General features: G+C 43.5%; 1 protein-coding gene across 1 annotated transcript in view; it reads left to right on the top strand.

Moving 5' to 3' along the window:
* Window positions 1–24,708, top strand: part of LOC143963841 (putative calcium-activated potassium channel subunit beta) — a 121,602-nt gene that overhangs the window by 68,277 nt on the left and 28,617 nt on the right. Inside the window, exons 2-3 of the mRNA XM_077473580.1 lie at window positions 776–981; window positions 10,991–11,186. Coding sequence (XP_077329706.1) covers window positions 848–981; window positions 10,991–11,186 — 330 coding nt within the window. The 5' untranslated portion in view covers window positions 776–847. The remainder of the gene's footprint in view (window positions 1–775; window positions 982–10,990; window positions 11,187–24,708) is intronic.

The raw sequence follows: 24,708 nt of genomic DNA, 5'->3' as shown, positions 1-24,708 counted from the left end.
GTTCCTCTACTACTAGGGGGGTAGCTTGCATTGACTTCTATACCGAAGTAGTTTTGCAAACCACGCTGAAGTCACGATGTACTCGGAGACTTCAGAGCCGACAGGAGTCGGGCCACTTTGACGCTGCCCTTGTGTGAACCGGCACTCAGATGATTTTGTATAATAGAGCTATATACAGGCATACCTCACTTTTAAGTACACAATGGGGGTTATTTACTAAAGATGGAAAGTGCAAAATCAGTCACACTTCTGCATAGAAACCAATCAGCTTCCAGGTTTTATTACCAAAGCTTAATTGAACAAGCCAAGGTTAGAAGCTCATTGGTTTATATGCAGAAGTGAGCCTGATTTTGCACTTTCCAGCTTTAGTAAATAAACCCCATTGCGTACTTAAAAGTGGGGTATGCCTGTACAGAATAGGGCATGGAAAAGAATTCCCCATATTTAAATATATCAGCAATGGCAATGATTGATTTTGAAAATGCCTATGTCATGCTTCAAATAAAATATTCACTGGAGTAACTCAAATATTTTATACACATACACACACACACACACACACACACACACACACACACACCACAAAATTAATAATTTAACTATGTAATTTTCTGCAGCCAGGGAACAACTTTCAAAACACATGTACTAATATTAGCACAATCCCATTTTTTTTATTGTATAGGGCAGTGCTGACAAGTGATATCTACCTCTGTTTAACTTTGTGATGTTTTAATTTTCAAACGTAACCTATACATTGTGATATCTTTACTTACAGCCATATAGAAAACACAATTTCTCTGTAAACAGATGAAATAATTATCGTTTGCAGTCCATAAATGAATTTACGATGGGAAAGAAACTTTTTATGGCTCAAAAGCGAGGAGAGACACGAGCAGTATGCTTGGGCATTGGAATGATTATATGTTCGGTAATGATGTTTTTTCTGTTGGGAGTCACCATTCTACCTAAGTATATAAAAAGGTACATTAAATTTATCGTGAAAATATTTAAAATGAGCTTCTTGTATTTACTGTCTATCCTATCAGAAATGTAGTCCTATTCACTGTCCTGCACATTCTGTAGCGTTATCTCAATCTCATTAGAATGTTTGTTAAGGCTACAGGACTCCACCATCCCTGTTATACTGAGAAATGAGAGAGGGTGTTATTAAAGCTGGCTACATATGGGTAGAATTTCAGCCAAAATAATCTGTTTATTTTTGTAGTCATTGGGGATGAAATCAATGGTAATTTTCTACAATAATGAGAAAATTTCTAACAGTGTATGTGGTTTTTGTTCAGTAAAGTCCATTCATTCTAAAATCAAATGCTAAAAGCAAACTGAATATTTTGAATGACATTATAATGTTCTGAGAATTTTCGTATACATTTTTCTAATGCCGCGTACACACGGGCGGACTGTATGGCGTACTTAGTCCGTCGAAACACATTTCAGCGGACAGTCCGCTCGTGTGTGGGCTTCAGCGGACTTTTTCAGCGTGCAGTCTGGCGTACTAAGAATTTCGGATTTTTCGAAATTCTGTCCGTCGTACTTTAGTTTCAGCGGACAATCCGCTCGTCAGTACGCTAGTTCGACGGACTAAGAATGGCGCATGCCCAGAAAGGATTTACACGGTGGAAGGGTGCTTTGCTGTGTATTGGACTTCCTATTTCTAGTCCCGTCGTACGTGCTGTACACGTCATCGTGCAAGCTTTCGACGGACTGTTTGTGCATCCGTGTGTGTTCAAGTCCGTTCAGTGGAAAGTACGACGGACTGTCTGTCGGATTGTATGACGAACTAAGTATGCCATACAGTCCGCTCGTGTGTACGCGGCATTAGACTTCCTAATAATTTTCAGATTGGGTTAATTGGGGTGATTAAACTCAAGTAGCAGGTGCATTTACAATGTCCAAACTGCAATTTTAGGATGTGGCAGCTCACTTTTATTGAGTAAAGGAAAAGTTAACTTAAACATCAGTTGCCCATGCAGGGGTTTCTTCCACATAACATGAATTAACGAAAATACCAAGCCACCTGGCTTATGTGTTGGCAGCACGGCTGCTCCTCTTACCAGTCCTTTGACTGTGTCATTCAGCTCTCTCAGAACACTTGGCTCTCTAGACTTCAGTTGCAGTGCCCTGCTGCTTGGCCCACCTCTGGCCTAAGGATTGTGGTAAATCCTGGAGACCCGCTGGCTTGTGGCTGGGTCCTCTGACTCCTTGTGAGACCTTCCGTCTCCCACACTGGGAGTGATCTCCAAAAATGAGAGCTTTGAGCAATTCTTAGACCTTGCTATATAATGACCCTGCACACCTCTGTAGTGAGCCAGGTTGCTAGCAAAACCTGGACCCAGGTTTGAATGTTCTGATTCAGAACTACCAAATCTGGAGAGATGCTAGTTCTTAACCTTGCATTAACCCTTAATGAGACTCCTGGGTCACCCTTTCCTATAAACTTATAGCGACAGAGCCTCTCTCTATCACACCATCTATGGCTAGCTTCATTTCTAACATGCTTCTAGTCCCTTCATAGAAACAGTAAAGTAAGTGAGCTTTGTTACCATAGGAAAGAAAGTGTGTTACTGACGGGGTCTCCAGGGCAAAACAGGGCAAAAAGCCTGAAAAAAAATTACTTTAGTGACCACATCTAAGGACTGGTAAACTGCAAAACATTATTTTTTTTCGGTTTAGAAGCACTTTAATTTTTAGTGTCTGTTTTACACACCTGAACAATCCATTAAATTTGTATCAAATTAGAAAGGCCCTTGATTATAGGAAGTGGGTGGAAGGTGGTATTGTTATGAGGGAGGTGTGTTCCAAAGTGGTGAACACACCTTATCACACCCTCGTCTGTGATGCGACAAGGATGTAAAGGCTTCAGGGACATGGCCTATAAGAAATGAACGATGAGACAATCTACAGGAAGTAATGGAATCTAAAAATCATTTAAAAAATTGAAATAAATGGATACGATTTTAAACCTCCTGTGGATAAGGTAAGTGAGAGAAAAGCACATTAGGATAGCTGGGCCAGAAATGCACGTTTTTTTACTGCACTTGTCGCCTGCTTTATCATGTGGCAAAATGTGTGTTCACTTCTGTGTTTGGTGTGCCGCTAACAATTACTGACACTGAAAGTGCAACTAGGTAATTTGCTAGGAGGAAACACCATCTAGCCAATCACTCTCTATCCAATCATACAGACCCTTGCACTACATCATGGGTGTCCCTTGGGCTGCATGCAGCCCCAGGGATTTAAGCATGCAGCCTGATCCCACCTGAAGGGACACTGAGGAAGCCAGGCAAATGCATATGAGGAGAAATGCCAGGGGGTGATGTGCAAACTTAATTCCTAAGTGAAGGGTGTGGGCTAATGAAGTCAGCTGGCAAACTTCTTCCTGTGTCCTACTGGTTTCTATGTTTCTGTCTGTATACCAGAAATATAAGAAATATAGCAAGGGTTAAGGTAAGGTCTTGTTCTCAAAATCAAAGAAAGCTTGTATTTTTCTGTAACTGGGCTACATTATTGGTATAGGGGAGCTGGGTTTTAGAAAAAAAGTGAACTTTGCCTTTAAAATCCAATCTGGGTGATGCTGTACAATGGGATTCAGCAACTTGTAGATCACGGACAGGTGACTGGAAGATTGCGGTCTGAGCTTGCTGACCTACCATTCCAGAACATCAGAGTGCTATGCAGAGGGACCACTTGTAATGTTGGAGCTGTAGCCAAAAGCAAGAGCCACATATGTCAATGACTCCTCTGTATTTCTGGCTCCTGTCCCATGCAAAGCAATACCAACTCCCCCTCTTATCCTTGCTAGCAGTCTCCAGAGTAGTGCCAGCAGGAAAGAAGAGATCTTCAGGTCAATGAGAAGCAATAATATATGCGAAAAAAGGTTGCACTTAATGTGCAGCAATACACTGGGCATAATAGCAGCCTGGTGGTGTTTTCGTGTTTTCTCCCCACCTGTTTTAAACCCTTGGACCCCTTTAGAAGCATGAAGTTGTGGGGCACTTGCAGAGTGGCCTCATTTACTTGAATGGGTCACAATTGGGAGGTGGTTGCACCCATCAAAAGCAACAGGGGGGCGTTAATTCGTGCTGCGGCATGTGTACACCAAATGGGGGTAGGGATTGGAAAAGGTAAAACTGGTATTCAACCACCCCTCATCTTTAAGTGTCACGGAGCCCTAAGGGTGCTGCTGCTGAATGCAACTAAGGGATCATGTGCAAGTGCAGCAGGCACTGCTTCTCATCTGAAAAGCAACCTGAGTGTGTTTGACAGGTGGTGATATGTTGCCGCCTCACCACCCGATTTAAACCCATGATTGCTGGGCAATGCACATGATTGCGACACAGTAGTACAGCAATTAGACGTTTTAAATTAGGTGTGAGAAGGAGACACTATGCCCGTTGATCTTTGACTTCTCCCATGTTGTTCAGGTAGATCTCCACCTCTGTAAGGTTGCCTATCCCTGCTGTACAAGGATTGCTAGATGCTGTCAAGTCAAATTCAGATACACACCAGTTGCAATTTATACACTAGTTGTTAATTATATGCAGTGGCGGTGGGTGAAGTTTTAGGATGGGGGGCGCCAGACCCAGCCCTTCCTTTTTGACCCCTCCCACTTGAAAATGTGCGTGGTTTCAACAAAATAGTGGGCGTGGCTCTAAGGTGGTGTGGTTAGTGTCTGAGATGAATGAGGGACGGAGGGGCAGCAGGCCCAGATCCTACACAACATAGAAATATGTGTATTCTAGAAAGTTTAACAATCAGCAGATAAAGATATTCCAAACACCTAGTGTTAGCACTTCAATCCCGGCACCATGGTTGATATGGTGTCAGGATGATTGACACATATTTCTATTATTACATTGTAATATAAAATGAAATCATTCAACTCACCATAATGCAGAATCAGTGAGTGTGTCACTAGCCACGTCGCCTGCCACCAGATGCCATCAGGTGCCATCAGGTGTCCCCAGTGGAGTCTCTCCTTACACCAGGTGCCCCCAGCAGAGTCCCTCCTTACATGCAGCTTGTGTCACATAAAATGCATCCTGTGTCCCACCAAATGCAGCAGCCTGTGTCCCACCAAATGCAGCAGCCTGTGTCACCACCAAATGCAGCAACATGTGTCACCACCAAATTGCAGCAGCATGTGTCACCGCCAAATTGCAGCAGCATGTGTCACCACCAAATGCAGCAGCATGTGTCACTACCAAATTTGCGCAGCCTGTGTCACCACCAAATTGCAACAACCTTGCTGTGTGTTGTCCTCTCCAGCGGTGTCTCCTGTGGAGAGGTCCGTTCCTCTCATACTTCCTGTTTCTTCTCTCCTGGGCGCAATTACAGAGAGACAGGAAGTGACATCAAACTGAGATGTCAATCAAAATAGATACTATGAGCGCTGGGCGGAAGCTAATCGGCGCTCCAGAAAGAGCCACAAGGCGGGCCACACACCTGCAAATGAAGCACCGCATCTGTAATCTTGTGATTGCATAGACATGGCTCTTCCAATAAGTGCACTGTGTCTGGCATCACACTGTGTCCGGCATCCGAACACAGTGCACTTAAGGACCCTTTTTTGTATTTTCTTTTTAAAGGGCCAGCTTTAAAAAAAAGTTTTTATTTTTTTGTTTTTTTTTTACTTTTTTTTTGTGACTGCCTGGGCCGCCACTGATTATATGCATTTAAAACAACTTTGTCACTAGCTGAAACAGGTGAACTGGAACTATCCTGTGCAAAAGATTTGTTATACTTACAAGTCTTAAATTAACTGGCTTCAATCTTTGCAGAGCTACAGCCACCACTGGTATCTGACATATAAAGGTATCTGGTGATAAATTAGGACACCCATGTGATTCGATTTCAGTGCGGGGGGAAAAAGTCCCTGCACTTTTTTCCTGTGAATTTAATACAAGTTCAGCCATACAACTGTATGGCGGAACTTGCATCTCACAGACATTGCATGTGATCAACATCTGCAGTGTGGGTGCGAATCACATGCAATGTTTAAGATTGCGCTAGTGTAAACCTGGGCTCATATGGGATTTTGTCCAAGTGCCACATATGTAGTCAGTAGGGCAGAGCATGGGATCAGTGGGACAGAGGACAGGGTCAGTGGATTGGGTCAGTAGGGCAGAGGACAGGGGTGAGTGGGTCAAAGGATGGGGTCAGCGGGGCAGAGGACAGAATTAGTGGGTCAGGGAATGAGGTCAGTGGGGTAGAAGACAGGGTCAGTGGGTCAGCAGATGGGGTTAGTGGGGTAGAGGCAGGGTCAGGGGGGCAGAGCATATGGTCAGTGGTGCAGAGGATGGGACCAGCAGGACATAGGATGATCTCATACCTGTGACCAATGGTCCGTTGGCATGGACCATAGGGTGAGTACATGTATTGAAAACTGGCTACAGGTGCGAGTTCTGAGGGTGGTGATAAATGGGGAGTACTCAGAATGGTCAGATGTGGGTAGTGGGGTCCCCCAGGATTCTGTGCTGGGACCAATCTTGTTTAGTTTGTGCATAAATGACCTGGAGGATTGGGTAAACAATTCAATCTCTGTATTTGCGAACAATACTAAGTTAAGCAGGGCAATAACTTTTCCACAGGATGTGGAAACCTTGCAAAAAGATTTGAATAAATTAATGGGGTGGGCAACTACATGGCAAATGAGGTTCAGTATAGAAAAATGTAAAATAATGCATTTGGGTGGCAAAAATATGAATGTAATCCATACACTGGGGGAGAACTTCTGGGGGAATCTAGGATGAAAAAAGACCTGGGGGTCTTAGTAGATAATGCAATGCCAAGCTGCTGCTAACAAAGCAAACAGAATATTGGCATGCATTAAAAAGGGGATTAATTATAGAGATAAAATGATAATTCTCCCCTGCTCTACAAGGCTCTGGTCTGGCCGCACCTAGAGTATGCTGTCCAGTTCTGGGCACCAGTCCTCAGGAAAGATGTACTGGAAAGAGAGCGAGTATTAGGGATGAGCCGAACACCCCCCTGTTCGGTTCGCACCAGAACCTGCGAACAGACCTAAACTTCGTGTGAACTTTAGAACCCTATTAAAGTCTATGGGACTCGAACGTTCACAATCTAAAGTGCTCATTTTAAAGGGTAATATGCAGGTTACTGTCCTAAAAAGTGTTTCGGGACCCGGGCCCTGCCCCAGGGGACATGGATCAATGCAAAAATAAGTTTTTAAAAACTGCAGTTTTTTCAGGAGCAGTGATTTTAATAATGATTAAAGTGAAACAATAAAAGTGTAATATTCCTTTAAATTTCGTAGCTGGGGGTTATCTATAGTATGCCTGTGAAGGGGCGCATGTTTCTGGGGCTTAGAACTGTCCCTGCACAAAGTGTCATTTGTGCAGGAAAAAAAGTCTTTTAAAATCCCTTGCGGCTAAATTGTCGGCTCCCCGTAATACAGAGAACACTCAATGAGTGTTCTCTGTATTAGCCGACAATTCATTCATTCATTGATTAAAAAAAAAAAAAAAAGCGTGGGGGTTCCCCTAAATTCAATTACCAGGCCCTTCAGGTCTGACATGGATATTAAGGGGAACCCCGTGTCAAATTAAAAAAAAAAATGACGTGGGGGTCCCCCTAAATATCCATACCAGACCCTTCAGGTCTGATATGAATATTAAGGGGAACCCCGCATCAAATTAAAAAAAAAAATTGACGTGGGGATCCCCCTAAAAATCCATATCAGACCCTTTATCCGAGCACGCAACCTGGCAGGCCGCAGGAAAAGAGGGGGGGACGAGAGAGCGGCCCCCCCTCCCTCCTGAACCGTACCAGGCCACATACCCTCAACATTGGGAGGATGCTTTGGGGGTCTGTGACCCCTCAAAGCACCTTGTCCCCATGTTGATAAGGACAAGGGCCTCATCCTCACAACCCTGGCCGTTGGTTGTGAGGGTCTGCGGGCGGGGGGCTTATCAGAATCTGGAAGCCCCCTTTAACAAGGGGACCCCCAGATCCCGCCCCCCCCCTGTTTGAAATGCCATTTCAAACAGGGGGGGGCCGGGATCTGGGGGTCCCCTTGTTAAAGGGGGCTTCCAGATTCTGATAAGCCCCCCGCCCGCAGACCCTCACAACCAACGGCCAGGGTTGTGAGGATGAGGCCCTTGTCCTTATCAACATGGGGACAAGGTGCTTTGAGGGGTCACAGACCCCCAAAGCATCCTCCTAATGTTGAGGGTATGTGGCCTGGTACGGTTCAGGAGGGAGGGGGGCCACTCTCTCGTCCCCCCCTCTTTTCCTGCGGCCTGCCAGGTTGCGTGCTCGGATAAAGGGTCTGATATGGATTTTTAGGGGGACCCCACGTCAATTTTTTTTTTTAATTTGATGCGGGGTTCCCCTTAATATCCATATCAGACCTGAATGAATGAATTGTCGGCTAATACAGAGAACACTCATTGAGTGTTCTCTGTATTACGGAGACCCGACAATTTAGCCGCAAGTGATTTTAAAAGACTTTTTTTCCTGCACAAATGACACTTTGTGCAGGGACAGTTCTAAGCACCAGAAACATGCGCCCCTTCACAGGCATACTATAGATACCCCCCAGCTATGAAATTTAAAGGAATATTACACTTTTATTGTTTCACTTTAATCATTATTAAAATCACTGCTCCTGAAAAAACTGCAGTTTTTAAAACTTTTTTTTGCATTGATCCATGTCCCCTGGGACAGGACCCAGGTCCCCAAACACTTTTTAGGACAGTAACCTGCATATTACCCTTTAAAATGAGCACTTTAGATTTCTCCCATAGACTTGTATAGGGTGTTCCGGCTTTTCGAATTTGCTGCGAACAGCCCAAATTGTTCACTGTTCGCTGAACAGGCAATGTTCGAGTCGAACTTGAGTTCGACTCGAACTCGAAGCTCATCCATAGCGAGTATAAAGAAGGGCAACAAAGCTAATAAAGGGATATGCAATTAGCGGACCTCCAGCTGTTGCAAAACTACAAGTCCCATCATGCCTCTGCCTCTGGGTGTCATTCTTGTGGTGGTCAGAGCCTTGCTATGCCTCATGGGACTTGTAGTTCTGCAACAGCTGGAGGTCCGCTAATTGCATATCTTTGGCCTAGAGGATATTAGTTATGAAGAAAGGTTGCAAGCACTGAACTTATTCTCTCTTGAAAAGAGAAGCTTGAGAGGGTATATGATTTCAATATACAAATACCATACTGGTGACCCCACAATAGGGATAAAACTTTTTTGCGGAAGGGAGTTTAACAAGACTCATGGCCACTCATTAAAATTATAAGAAACGAGGTTTAACCTTAAACTAAGTAGAGGGTTCTTTACTGTAAGAGTGGCAAGGATGTGTTATTCCCTTCCACTGGCTGTGATCTCAGCTGGGAGCATTGATAGTTTTAAGATACTATTAGAAAAGGAACTGGAACGACCGAAACATACAGGGATATACAATGTAATACTGACATATAATCACACACATAGGTTGGACTTGATGGACTTGTGTCTTTTTTCGACCTCGCCTACTATATAACTATATCAGGGATATGCAATTAGCGGACCTCCAGCTGTTGTAGAACTACAATTCCCATGAGGCATAGCAAGACTCTGACAGCCACAAGCATGACACCCAGAGAAAGAAGCATGATGGGACTTGTAGTTTTGCAACAGCTGGAGGTCAGCTAATTGCATATCCTTGAACTATATGATTGCAGTGTGATCCCTGTAAGTATATACAATGTAGTGTTTGTGTCTCGAGTTTAGTTGCAGCATTTTCCCCTCCTACCCTCTAGTGACAGGCAGCAAGGACACACCTGCAGTGACCTCACACTATCCCTTCTGCAGTCACCTTGTCCCCTCCCCCACCCCAGACACAGCCCAGACAGGGATCCCTCAGGCACCTGCAAGGTGCTTCTCTTGGATGTTCTTCCATAGCAGGCCTTGGTGGTAGAGGTCCTTTAACTTCATCATCATCATCATCATCCTGGCTCCTTCCCTAGATGGCTCTGCATGTGAGTGTCCTGACAGGAGGAGGAGCAGGTGAGAGGCTACAATCGGCCAATGCACTGCTCCAGTACTGCCACATCACCCGGCTCCACTCTGCTCTGCACACAGCCTCTCCCTAGCCAGCCTCCTTTCGGGGATTGGCACTGAACAGAGCTGAACCTCCCAACCTCCGCAGCGGAGCCCTGGGTGGGCAGAACAGAGGGAGGGGTCGGGAGCTGATAATCTTAGGTGGGGATACTGGCAAAGGACTGAGCTGCCCTGCTTAGAGGCAGAGGCGGCTCTTTATTTAGGTAAATTAGGCAGCCGCAATGCCTAATTAAAGAGCCGCCACTGCTCTTCTGCCTGGGGGGCGGCACCGCCCCCCTGAATAATGCTGTCCAGGGCAAACACCTTGTTTGCCTCGTGGTAGATATGCCCCTGTCCATGAAGATTCTGGGCATTGCGCAACAGAGAGGCATTGTGCCCCTTTTTTTCACTTTAAGCATACCATAACAAATGTTATGGCAAATGGGTGGCAAAGTGGTGTAGTGGTTAGCACTCTCGCCTAGCAGTAAAAAGGGTTTGTATCCCAACCATGACACCACCTGCCTGGAGTTTGCATGTTCTCCCTGTGCCTGCGTGGGTTTCCTCCGGGTACTCCGGTTTCCTCCCACACTCCAAAGAAATGCAGGTAGGTTATTTGGTTTCTGTCCAAAATTGGCCCTAGTATGTGAATGGGAACCTTGGATTGTGGGCTCCTTAGGGGTATGGACCAATGTGAGTTTACAATGTACAGGGATAGGGACAATTGTAGACACTCACTCAGGTTGAACTGGATGGACTGGTGTCTTTATTCAATCTTACTAACTATGTAACTGTGTATCAGAAAGGGGTAAAGCATTCATGAATACAATACCTTAATTAAACATTCAAATAGTGATATTAACATTTGTACAATGATGTGAAGGACATTTTGATAAACAATTTTAATGTAACATTTTGCCTTTTGAAGTGTGTGGACTGCAGAATCTACATGTACCCTTGTGCGAGCAACTTTCAAAGACAAAACGAACTGTATCCATAACAGCAATACAAAACCTGAAAGTATTTTAAAATACCCATGCCTGGAAGTGTTGGTAAATCTTAATTTTTCAGAAGACCTTTTTATGCTTTATCATAATGAAGAATCTCCAGAATGGAATAACAAGGTAATGCTCATTTGCTTCATATTTTGCTTTTTGCTTTTTTGGCTACTACTTGCCTAAGGCTGGAATCATACCTATGCAGTTTTAGAGATTTTTGCATTTTGCAGATTTGCACTACAGAACGCGTTCCATAGGAAACCATGTTAAATGGATTGTAGTGCAAATCTGCAAAATGCAAAAAGCACTAAAACTGCATAGGTGTGAATTCAGCCTAATTCTTTGCATAAAAGCAAGGAAACCACCCATTAATAGATTAATGTGGTTTTACTAATCAATTGTACAAACTGCTTAAAAGTACAGGAAAACAATACAAGAGATACAGAGTACTAAAAATAAGCATACATACAATTTAAGATAATCTAAAGGTAATTTATCTTCTGTTATGATTTCCTAGTGAACATGATTTTTGTAGTCCCAACAGTCCCTGAATAGTTTGCACAGATGTTTTTATTCTGTGGCCCAGTCTACATCATTCCCAGGAATTTCTCCTCTGTTGCAGTTCCCTCGACTTCATCATCATCATTTACAGCCCATTGTCTGTTCTACGTGCGCTTAATCAGAAGGTGTAATGCTATACGTGCGCTTAATCAGAAGGTGTAATGCTATACGTGCGCTTAATCAGAAGGTGTAATGCTATAGTTACAGCCTTTTTTGTCCTAGGATTCATGATCTCATCAATTTAGTGAAACACTGACTTCCAAATTCAAAGGTGATCATATGATGTAAAGCTGAATTTAATGGAGGTGCCACTGTGTATAGGCCTCTTTAATCCACAGTCATTACCCTTGTTCCCTCCAGTTTCCATACTGAAAACACTGGAGCAGGGAAAGTGTTTGCAGCAGGCCTAAGGACTCCTGTTCTCAATAGTCTTCTGCTCTCTTACCAATAACCAGTGCCAGTGTGTTCTGCCTTCCTAAACCTTCAACATGCATCACTCCTCCTTTTTGATGGGGTAGGTTTCCTGGTAAAAGCATGACTTCCGCTCCAGTGTCCACTGAAGCCATCACTTGTGTAGGAGAAGATGACTTTTCCAACAGTACAGTGACAAGTGCATATGGGCAATCTCCTGCTCTCACTGCCCTAACTGCTGTAACTGGCCTTCCCATCATAAAGAAAAGGGAACACCGCCCAGTTCTCCCTCCTATAACTATAACCCCTCTCCAGGATAAAATGATTTGAGTTTTGATTCTCCTGACAGGAGGGGTCAATTTTGTTTCATCCAAATACATGCAGGTGTTATCTTCACTAGAAGTTGTCCTAACCCTGATAGTTTTCCCCACTGTTTTCACCTTTTCAGCAATCCTACTTTAGAAATCCCATCTATTTCATATTTAGGTGCTACTGCCTTTAATGGGTGCATCCACATTTATCTCCTAGAGGTAACTAGCCGGGTGTTTTGTGCCTGTGTCTTCACTGACTTTCCATTCTTCTTTGATCTTTTTTGCTTTCTTTCCTTCTGCCAGGCTTTAACCTTATCTGCCTTATATATTGCCCTGACAGGTTTCATTTTAGACACAAATATACATTTTTTGTTTTCAAAATAACATACAATTATGAGAATAAAGCCACAACAAGATTGGGTAGAGTCTTATACATATTGCATAAACCATAATGAACATGTCAAACATAGCCAACAAGCATGTACGTAAAGGCAATGCACATGCAGTCTTGAGGGAAAGAAATAACCCACAAAAATATGGTGGCATAGGCTGTATAAAAAAAATGGTAGATGGGATAGAAAAGAAGGAATAGGAGATGACTTGAGATGGCCGAGACTAGAAAAAGAAAGATAGAGCAGAAGAAGGTAAGAAGGACAGACAGTCTTAAGCGACAAACCAAAGCCAGGAGAATAATAGAATTCATGAAAATGATAAAAATAATAACAATAAGAGAACCACAGGGGGTTACACGACTCAGCAGCAGTGCTACAATCCAGATGTCCTCGTAGGAGATCACTAGTGGGACCTTGTTGCCTCCTGATTAGGAGGTTTGAGATTGCACTTATGTATGAGCATTGTGGGGCAGTAGTATTTCCTCCATAAGCATATATATCATTAAAGACCCACAAGGATAAGGAGGGGGTAACATTTGTCTTCCAATGTAGTGGTATTGTTGTCAAGCTGCTAAAGGAAAAGACATAGTAGGCTCCATTTCTGAGAAGCTACTGATCCCGGGAGTATGGAAAAGAGTGCTATCTCTGGGTTGGGGTCAAGGACTCAAGCATTGTTGTAAAATGCAAAAACGTGACCAAAAGGGCTGGATCCCACAGCATATTTTATATATTTATGTATGTATGTTACTGTTATCTCCAACATGTGACAGGTGTGGGTGGAAACATCTTATGTATTGAGGCTGGGTCCTTGTACCACCACCACAGGAGCTGTCGTGAACAGAGTAGGTACCTGGATGTCTCATGGAGAGAGCATAACTGCTCATACTTGGTTAGTGACTGTTGGGTTTGGACAAAGGCAAGCAATTGCCTACAAAAAGAGGATAAATTTAGTGTAGTAAGCCAATCCCCAGGTCCTCCAGGGAGAACGGATGTTCCCGATTGTGAGCGAATAAAATTTGGCACTAGCCATTTGGCCATCCATACCCTGTGGAAATGAGGGATTGTCAAAGTGAAGTGAAGGGGAGACGGGTCTGAGGATATGAGTATTGAGGCCTCTCCTGGACCAAAAATGAAGGGCAGCAAGCGTCAGTGATGAGGAAAATTGGAGGTCGACAGGGGATAGATCTTGTTCTACCATTGTGGAAGCCTCAGTGAAGTTGCAGGAAAACCATTCAGGTGAGCGTGACAGCAGAGCAGCTTTATGGTAGAGTTCATAGTCGGGTAAACCAACCCCTCCCTGAAGTTTCAGGAAAGTGAGCAATTTATGTCGAACCCTCGAAAATCCCAAATTCCAAATAAAACTTATCGAAAGGGAGCTTTAAGGAGTCCTAAAAAAATGTTTAGGAACCACTACAGGGACAGTCTGAAATAATTAAGCCCCATACACACTTATCTACTGATATTTTCCAGCAGATTTACCAAAACCATGTAGTAGAAGGTCCTGCCTGATTGCATACACATTGAAACTCCTAAGGTTTGTCCTCATATTATATGGTTTTGGTAAATCTGAAGGAAAAACTCAGCAGATAATCTGATAGTGTGTATGGGGCTTTAGAGTCATTTTGGAAGAGTGTCCATTTTTAACCACTTAAGGACCAGTTAAGGACGCAGTTCTGCTGCAGCAGGTTGGCTCCCCTGGGCAAATCACCGTAACTGTACGTTGACCGCTTTAAGAGCTCTAGGGGACACGCGATTGCTCCTGACAGAACAGAGATTTGTCAATGTAAATAGACAGATCTCCATTCTGTCAGGGGAGGAAAGACAGATCTGCTGTTCCTACTGATTAGGAGCAGCGATCAGTCTCCTCCTCCAGGCAGTCCCATCCCCCACAGTTCTAAACACTCCATAGGTAACACATTTAACCCCTTGATCGCCCCTAATGTTAACCCCTTCTCTGCCAGTGACATTTATACAGTAATCAGTGGTTATTTTTTAGCTCTGATCGCTGTATAAGTGTCAATGGTCGCAGAAAAGTGTCAAAAGTGTCCGCTCTGTCTGCCGCAATGACACAGTCCCACTAATAATCGCTGATCACCACCCTTACTAATGCCATAAATCTATCCCCTATTTTGTAGATGTGATAACTTTTGCGCAAACCAATCAACATACACTTATTGTGATTTTTTTTTCTTGAATTGTCTTCCAGGGCAGCTTCCGAGAGATAGGCTCCTCCTCCCTGAAACGGGAAACAAATTAGTCCACTTTCATAAATGTGTTAGCCTTACCTGCGTGCCTCAGTTGTTTTATGTTTCCTTCGGATCCATAGGAGCTGCAAAAAACATGTATTGTTTTTCAAGTCTCTGTGCTTGTTGCAGGAGACTCCCTGTCCAGCATCCCATCCAGCCCAACGGGCCTTGGGATGGTGAGCAGGGGCAGCAATTTGAGCAAATCAATCTGCCTGAGGTTTCACCCCTACAGAGGGGTCTGCAACCACCCCCGAAGCTGGAGCACATGCACTGGCATTCTCCCCGGGATACCGCTCTCCTTGCTGGTGGAGGGACCCGTCTGTGGCTTGCATCTGACCGCCAAATGGCTGCTAGTGGCAGCCACACTGAAAGGCTTCTGGCACAGCCTCTTTCCCGGTCCATCCGCCCCACACACTTACCACCGTGATTGGTGTCCACTGCACTCCGCAGTCTGCCCTGGCTCATCTCCCTCATGGAGGCCTCACCAACGCCAGAAACTTAATTTCCGGTCACGCGGTTCCGGTCGGCGCCAATTTTCTGGAAGACTGGAAGGCTTCTAGGAAAATAATAGAGCGGGGCACTTCCGGTGATGCCATTTACTGGCAGTGGTGCAAAATAAAGAGAAAAGAAAAAAGAGAAAAAGGCAAAAAATCTGTGGAAATCACCCTCCCTAATGGAAAGCCAGGAAGGAGGACACCAGCAGGAGTGGCATGTGCAGGTATGTCCACCACGGGGTCAGCTGGGGGAGGGGCTGGAGCTTACGCAGAAGCAGTTAAAAAGGTCTCTTTAAGCAGAGGATCCTGTTGGCTGACCATGTCTGATGCCTCTCCACCCTGCCCTGCAGATCTGCCCTGGTCCAAGGTAAACCAGAGTACTCTGGAGTCACCTCTGTCTTTACCTCACTACAAATTTGTCTATTTACATGCGGTTTGGTAATTGCCTACCTCACAGGACCTATGTACTTGATTTCAGACAAGGACCCCAGAGGAAAGGTAAGCGAAAAACAGCAACAAAGCATGCCACCATTTTCTGCATTATTGGAAAAAACCTTTATGGCAAAAATGCATAGACAAGATAGTGCCCAAATAATCGCAAGGTTACCTAAAAGACCTGCTCAGCTCTTTCAAAAAAGAAATAAAGAGCACCATGTCACCCCTAAGGTCAGCAATTGAGAAGTTAGAGACTCCGGTAAGTGCAAGCAGGGGTGGCAAACCTGAATCCAGAGATAGCTTCCACCTGCACAGCCTGTACCTTACTAATTTGGTTGACCCAGCTACAAGAGATACTGGAAAGTGACACACCAAGAGAAAAATTTGTAAGAACTATTCCCACACTGACCCGAACTGCATATTTTCTAGTGGATGCCTCGGCTGAAACTGTGAGAATATCTTCAGGGGCCACAGCTCTAGTGAACTCAGCCCAAAGATCCCTGTGGCTGAAGTCATGGGAAGGTGATATGCCTTCCAAGAACAGACTATGCAGAATCCCATTCACAGGGAAGGCGCCCTTTTGGCAATTCAAAACAATTCAACAAGCCGGGAGGAAAGAAGTGCTGGGGACAGCAAAACAAAAAAGGGTGAATTCATCCTCAAGCCTCCTAACCCAAAGAACAAAAAACAATGACGGTCTTCAGGTGTGTGGGGGGCAGACTCGCAGCTTTTGGCCACCAGTGGATGAAAGCAACAGGGAACAAATTCATCCGTCGCACCATAGCAGAGGGCTACGCGATAGAATTTTCTGCCCGCCCCCCAACCAAGTACCTAGTAACCATCCTATGAAAGGATGAAGATCGGGCAAAGGCCTTTCTGAAGTCCCTTAAAAAAACGACTAAATCGCAAAGTGATTTGCCATGTCCCTCAAAAAGAGGAACAAAGGGGTTTTATTCACATATCTTTTCAAAGAAAAAAACGTCAGGCAAGCTAAGGCTCATACTGAACCTCAAGCCACTCAACAAAAGAATAAAATACAAAAAATTCAGGATAGAGTGTATCTATCTATTCAGTCTGAAATATCCTACCACAAAGAACATTCATGGCCACAATAGACCTACAGGATGCCTACCTACATGTCCCCACAAAGGAAGGCCATCAAAAGTTCATTTAGGTTTCCTATTCAGGGACCGGCAACCACCCTGCACCTGCAGTATACAGCTCTACCTTTCAGCATCTCTTCTGCGCCCAGGATCTTCTCAACGATAATGGCAGAAGCTCTAAAGGGCTTAAGACAACAAGGCATTGGCATCATACCATACCGAGACAATCTACTGTTCTTTGTGGATTCATCGGAGACCCTAGAGACCAACCTGTGCACAAGTACTGTATATCGACTCCTGACGGATAAGCTCAACAAGTTTGGATTTCCTACAGGAAGGAGCAGACAAGAACATCTCTCAGAGCACGCTTAAGGTACAAGTGGCAGCACTCTCCTCCTTCATGGACACCAGACTTGCAGATGATCTGCTGATAAAGCGATTCCTAATGTCACTGAGCAGAGCTAGACCTACAAAAATTGGCAGAACTCCAACATGGGTTATGTCCACAGTGCTCAGAGGGTTTCTCTCTTCCCCCCATTTGAACCAATGGAAGACAGCTCAGACATAAATCTTACTTTAAAAACTGCACTTCTAATAGCCCTGGTATCGGCCAGAAGAGTGAGCAAAATCCATGCGCTTTCTATGATGGAACCATACTGTCGGGTACAAACAGACAAAATTATTCTCTTGCCAGACCCAACTTTTCTACCCAAAGTCTCTTCAGCATTCCATAGGACCCAAAAAGTCATCATCCCATCGCTCCCAAAATCTATGGGCATCAAGAAAAGAGACACTTACAATAAGCTACATGTAAGAAATACACTCATAAAATACCTCGACAGAACGAAGGATTGGCAAAGAACTACCTCTCTATTCGTCCTCTATACAGGAGTCAACTAAGGAAAACAGGCATCAAAAAACACGATCAGCAGATAGATAAGAATTGCCATACAGACGGCCTATGAGGCACAAAACCAGACCCCCTCCAAGCGGGATCAGAGCACATGCAACCAGAGTTAGCAGTAGTGCACCTCCTACAGCTGAGGGGGGGAGGAGTCTAGTAATGGTGTGTGTCTGCACCTAGCACGTCAGGTGTGCATCAGGTCTCCCGCCACGGCAGTAATGCCGCCGCCCGTAGCACCGCACTGATCCTGGCTCTAGCCTCACCGTTTATGTGGTAGGGGCCCCCCTCCCTCCGCTCTCTCCCCCTCCCCTCGGTTCGTACATACCGTGTGGCGGCGGTCGGATGTGCTGTCTATGGAAGTGGCCTCTTTTTGCCTGGGAGCGAGTCCGGCGAGACCAGGGAGAAGCCCGCTGGAGAGGACCGGCCTTGACGTTTGGACGCTGTGACTCCTGGACTCCCGGAGCTTGGAAACCTTCGGAAGAACGACAAAAGCGCCGGACGCCCTCTGCTGGGGAAGGAGGCACGGTGCACTTCGCAGAAGTCCCATGGAGTTTCAATATTAACAAAGGAGGACGTTAGAACTCTATGGGAGGCCTTTGCTCCAGCAACATCAATACGAAATCCCCGGAGAGTGAGTACCCGTCTAAAGGGTAGGTGGACTTATATTATATTATTAAGTATTAAAACCGCAGAAAAATGGCACTGTGGAAGACCCTGTAGAGAAGATAATAAGAAGGAGGCATGTGTGCTAGTTCCTGAGGATAGTATAGCAAATAATCATGGTGTGATCAGCAGGAGACCCACGCAAAATAAACAAAAAAGTTTTATACTCAAATCGAATCTTTTTGAACATTAACGGAAAGAGGAATGGGGAAAAAGGGGGGGAGAACTGAATACTGGTATATCTTTATAAGGCCGGTTGCGATATTGCGACAGTAAAGTTACATCATATCGCTTCCCCGGGGTCGCAAGTACTATTCGATAGCACCCAGAATGGAGGGTCGGGCTGGACATAATTAGGAAGAGAGATATTTTAAACAGGCATCAAGGAGGTAAGGGAAAAGGAAAGAAGAGAGGAGGAGAATCATACAAACAAATTAGAGTGTGCCACTGTATCGTGATAAATGAAAGGAAATGAAATGAAATTAGGAAGCCCCGGCGCAATGATTAAATATGTCACGCAAACAGCGGTAATGAAGAAACAACAGTCTGAAAAGCAACAACACACAAGAAGCTCACAGGCTGAAAATAGAGACAAAAGGGAAAGAGAAAGAGATAAGAAACATAAAGAGAAAAGAAGGCATCAAGCGCAAAATAACTCCTCACATGACCAAGATATACTACCTGATATACCACCTGAGGAAGAGTCTGACCAAATACTTGAATCAGACCGTGATACAGAAAGTACACTAATTCACCCGACTCAACAAGAAAACCTCCAAGCTTTGCCTACTAAAAACGAAACAATCTCCATGTTCGCAGCCCTGGAAAATACCATGAAAGCGGAAATGGAAAGACTACACAAAAACTTAGGACATATACTGGAAAGGGTAGATGAGGTAGAAAAAAAGGTGGAAAAAGATACGAATATAATAAAGAAACTAGAAGCAGAAATAGTATATTTAAAAAAAGCACAACAAGAACAAGCATATAAAGCTGAAGATCAAGAAAATAGAGACAGAAGAAAAAATTTAAGAATACGCAGAGTCCCAGACGCACTAAAACGAGAGGATCTTATAGATATAATTAAGAAGATATAACTAATCCAATAAATATAGAAAGGGCGCACCGATTAAGGAAACCTAAGGATCTGCCACAGGATACGCCACGGGATATAATAGTGCGATTTCAAAATGAAGAAGATAAATATCAAATATGGAGAAATATAAGAGCAAACGCACCACTAAGATATGAAGGAAATGACATTCAGATATTACAAGACCTATCACAAGAAACCCTAAGGAGAAGAAGAGCCCTAAAACCATTATTGGCAGTGATGACTGAGAATGGTGTACAATATAATTGGGGCTTCCCCGCATTCCTAATAGGTAGAAAAAATGGTCGAATAGGAAGACAGACATATCGAAGAAACAACAGATTTTTGTAAAAAATTAGATATCCCAGCACCGGGGGAGCAGGGGTGGGAGGTGGGAGACGAGGCGGGGAATTAGTCCCTCCCCCTCTTCCATGAGAGGAGGAGGGGGAGTGGATAAGAGAGGATAAATAAGGACAGGGGCACGGTCCCCCCTCCGTGGTTGTGTGGTTTCTTTTTTCCCCGGGTCGTCTCTTCCCCTTCCCTCCTGCTCCCTCCCCCTTTTCTTTTTGGGGGGGAGGGGGGGCGAGCTGAGAGGTGGGGGGGGGGTGAGCTGGGAGGTGGGGGGGGCGGGGAGGTATGGTGGGGGACACGATGCCCCTGGCATGCGGGATTACCAACTCGCAAGTAATAGGCGAGATGGATTTCGACACCGCCAAACAGAATTCCACCCCAGGGTTAAGGGACAAACGGAACGAGGGTGTTCCTGATAAAATGTCCTGGACCAACGGGTCATTTTTACATCAAAAGAAGGAGCAGGGAGGGGGGGGAAGGAAGGGAGGGTAAATCTGTTGGCATGAATCCACTAAATGTAATAAGAAAATATCTAGACTTGTCTAATGCTGGAGATTAAGATAGCAACATACAACGTTAGAGGAATGAATTCTCCAAAAAAAGGTATAACATTCTTAAAGAGTTGGAGGGATATTCTGTGGATATTGTTTTTTTACAGGAATCGCACCTATCTCAAGATTCCAACATTAGGCTACGCACAGCAAAGTTCCCAACCTGGTACTATGCAGACTCTCTGAGTAAGGGATCTAGGGGAGTAGCGATCGGGATCTCTAAAAATGTTAATTGGAAGGTAGAAGGAATGAAAGCGGACCCAGAGGGCAGGTTTTTATTTCTAAAAGGCAACATAGCAAAGAAAAGATATACATTAGCGAACATTTATTGTCCCAATAAGGGCCCAAAAAAATATCTAAATCTAATCTTGAATACACTAAAGAAATATAAAGAGGGCCATATGATCTTGGCTGGTGATCTAAATTTTGCTATGGACCCTGGCATAGACAGTACGTCACATGGTCTTTCCCAGGAAAATAAACAACACAGAATCCTAAAAAAGAAAATACACACACAACAGCTAATGGATACCTGGTGAATATCTAATTTAGGAAAAAAAGACTATACGTATTATTCCTCAGTCCATGACATGTACGTGAGACTGGACTACATATTTGTAGACCATGAACTATTGGAAAATGTAATAGATGCCAAGATAGGAACTATTACCTTATCGGACCATGCGCCGGTAATAGTAAAATTTAGAGAGCAAGAAATGGAGTGTAGAAAAGGGACATGGAGACTCAACGAGACTCTACTAGAAAATGAGGAAATAGAGAACATCATAAAAGTAGAGATTGAACAATACTTTAAAATTAATGATACTGATGAAATGTCTAAAGCGACCCTATGGGAGGCTCATAAATCCCTAATCCGTGGTAAACTAATTTCCATAGGTGCCGGGAAAAAAAAAGAAAGTGAAATGAAATTTAATGATTTAAAAAAAGAACTCTACGCATCAGAACAAAAGCATAAGAGTCAATTAGATAAAAATATATATAAAGAGATCACCCATAAACGTACACAACTAAAGGACATGATGGAACAAGAATCAAGAAAAGTACGGTATACAAAAACGTAGCCAAAGAAAGATATATGTGGGGAAATAAAACGGGGAAACATTTGGCCAGACTAGCACGGGAAAAAAAAGCCTCAAACTATATAGAAAAGATCAAAAATGCGCACGGCGATATGAAATTTAGAACATCGGAGATAGCAAATGCTTTTAAAACATACTATAGTGCCTTATATTCAATCAGGAATACTGAGACAGGAAAACAGAAGGGGATTAGGAAAACCAAAATCCAAGAATATTTGAGTGAGATAAATTTATCTAAAATAACTCCAGAGATGTCTAAGAGTCTAGAAGACCCGATTACGCCACATGAAATTGACAAAGCAATAAAGGAAACGCCGAATGGGAAAAGCCCAGGACCAGATGGTTTTACCATCAGGTACTATAAGAAGTTTAAGCAGCAGCTGGTCCCAGAATTATGTAAATTTTGGAATAAATTGGGTGAGGAGGAGGTTCGGAGGAAAGAATCACTATTGGCAAATATAACAGTTATCCCAAAACCTGGCAAAGATAACTCTATCTGTTCCAATTACCGCCCTATAGCGTTGTTGAATACGGATACTAAATTATACGCAAAGGTATTAGCGACAAGAATAAAAAATCTTTTGCCAGAATTAATCAATGGCGATCAAATAGGATTCGTACCCGGCAGGGAAGGCCAAGATAACAGCCTGCGGACTTTGTTACTCATGGGGAAAGATAAGGAAAGCAATCCCCCAATGATACTAATTTCGATTGACGCCGAAAAGGCTTTCGACCGAGTTGACTGGAGTTTCATAATGGAAACCCTACAGAATGCAGGCCTCGGTCCAAAAATTTTGAAATGGATAAATAACCTATACACTCAGCCGTCAGCTAGAGTTGGGGTGAATGGGAGTATGTCATCCGCATTTGATATGTTAAATGGTACAAGGCAGGGGTGTCCCCTCTCACCCTTATTATATGTGATCGCTTTGGAGCCATTATTAGCAAAGATTCGAAATAATGCTAACATAGGAGGGGTTAGAATGGGGGGAGAAGAACATAAGGTGGCGGCATATGCGGATGACATACTCCTATACATGACTAATCCACGATTGTCGTTACCCAGTTTAATAAAATAAATCAGAGAATATGGCGCACTTTCTAATTTTAAAATAAATCCAATAAAAACAGTTATTTTGAATGTAGGATTAGACAATCGGGAAGAGAAAATGTTACAACAAGAATTCCCCTTTACATGGGAAAAAAAAAGAAATAACATATCTAGGGATAAAAATTACAAAGACACGCCACGAGTTATATCAAGCTAATTATATTCCATTGGTAAATTAAATTAAAACATTGTTAGGGAATTTAAATAAAGGACCAATTACATGGACGGGAAGAATTAACATGTTGAAGATGGTGGTTTTACCAAAAATTACATATAAAATCCAAATGCTTCCGATCAACATCCCAAATAGTTTCTTTAAAATAATAAAAACTTTGTTCTTAAAATTTATATGGCAAAATAAAAAACCTAGGATAAAATATAACATATTAACCAGGAAAAAAAATAGGGGGGGAATGGCACTACCAGACACTTATAGATATTATTTTGCAATTACTTTGGCGAGATTGGTGGAATGGACAAATTTAAGCACCAAAAAGAAATGGGTAAAAATGGAGGAGTCACTTATTGGTTCACAATTACAAAAAAATATATGGATTCCACCAAAATTTTGAGTAGTTAGCAGTAGGGCGACACTTAAAATATGGGACGTAGTACACCGGAGAAACAAATGGGTATATAACTCACCACTAATCCCTTTAGAGGGCACGATTTTTTTTATTCCAGGAAAGGGCACACAAGTAGGGAAACAAATGAAGGATTTACAAATAAAAGATATCATGAGGGACGGGAAGCTAATGTCAAAACAAGATTTAATAAAGAAGCATAGTTACAGATTCAACATTTCATTAACTCTATCCCAAAACCAATAAGAGATGAAAATATGTTAACACCAATGGAAAAACTTTGTACGGTGAAAATAGCAGTAAAACATAGCTTCTCACAGGTATACGATATCCTTTCAGAAATAGAGGACCAAGGGACTATACTATCTATAGTCAAATGGGAACAAGACATGGGTATCAAAGTAGATGAGACTTCGATGATCGATGCAGTGCACAGTTATGTATCGGATACAAAATCAATTGAGGCCAATTATAAATGCCTGATGAGATGGCATTTAACACCAGATAAATTACACAGAATAGATCCCTCCAAACCTCAGGGCCGGATTAACATAGGGGCTGATGGAGCTGCAGCTCCAGGCCCCTGCCTTAAAATAGGCCCACCCAGCCAGCAGCATAAGCCCGATTTTTTTTTTTCCTGTCCATAAACTTCTATGGGACAGGAGAAGTGTGTGTAAATGTAGGGGTGTCTGGCTGCATCTGTGTTTGCTCACTGTGGTTATTACAATGTCACAGTGCACAGTTCCCCCCCTACACAAATGGAAGAGGCTGAGTTGGCTCTGCCTTTCCCCTCCCCCTCTGTGAAGTCTGTGCAGTGAAGGAGCCGTGTGGGTGGGAAACACCGGCAGATAGAAGGTGATCAGGATATCTGTGAGTGATGAGCCTCCAGGGACCGTCCACATGTGAGCTCAGTGACTGGTTTCTTATATCCCTTTCCCTCGTTATTAACTTTTTTCACCAGCAGTAGCTGTTATAACTGCAGCCAAAGTGTTTAGAATTGTGTCATCAGCCTGTGGTAGTGCTTGGTGGCCCCTTGTGCTTTTAGGTGGTTCACACTGATTTGCTGTGTTTTGGCCCATTGCTGGTGTATCCACAGTTTTCCTGCGTTTTACCCCCAGTCCTATAGATTTCTATTAGGTTGTTTGTTTTTTCTGCATTTTCTGAAAGTGCACCAAAATTCCTGCATGCTGCATCTTTGGCACACTGTCAGAAAATGCAGCAAAAACCTGCAACCTGATATAAATCAATAGGACTGCAGCTAAAAATGCAGATACATGAGCAGTGCAGCCAACTGCAGCACACCAGTGTGAGCCCAAAAGCTTGCACACACAACCCTGT

This window comes from Lithobates pipiens, unplaced genomic scaffold, assembly GCF_037356315.1.
Source record: "Lithobates pipiens isolate NorthernLeopardFrog02 unplaced genomic scaffold, aLitPip1_a1.2 Scaffold_8, whole genome shotgun sequence".
Taxonomy (NCBI): domain Eukaryota; kingdom Metazoa; phylum Chordata; class Amphibia; order Anura; family Ranidae; genus Lithobates; species Lithobates pipiens.
Note: the sequence above shows the minus strand (reverse complement) of the source record. Positions and strands in the feature narration are given on the sequence as shown.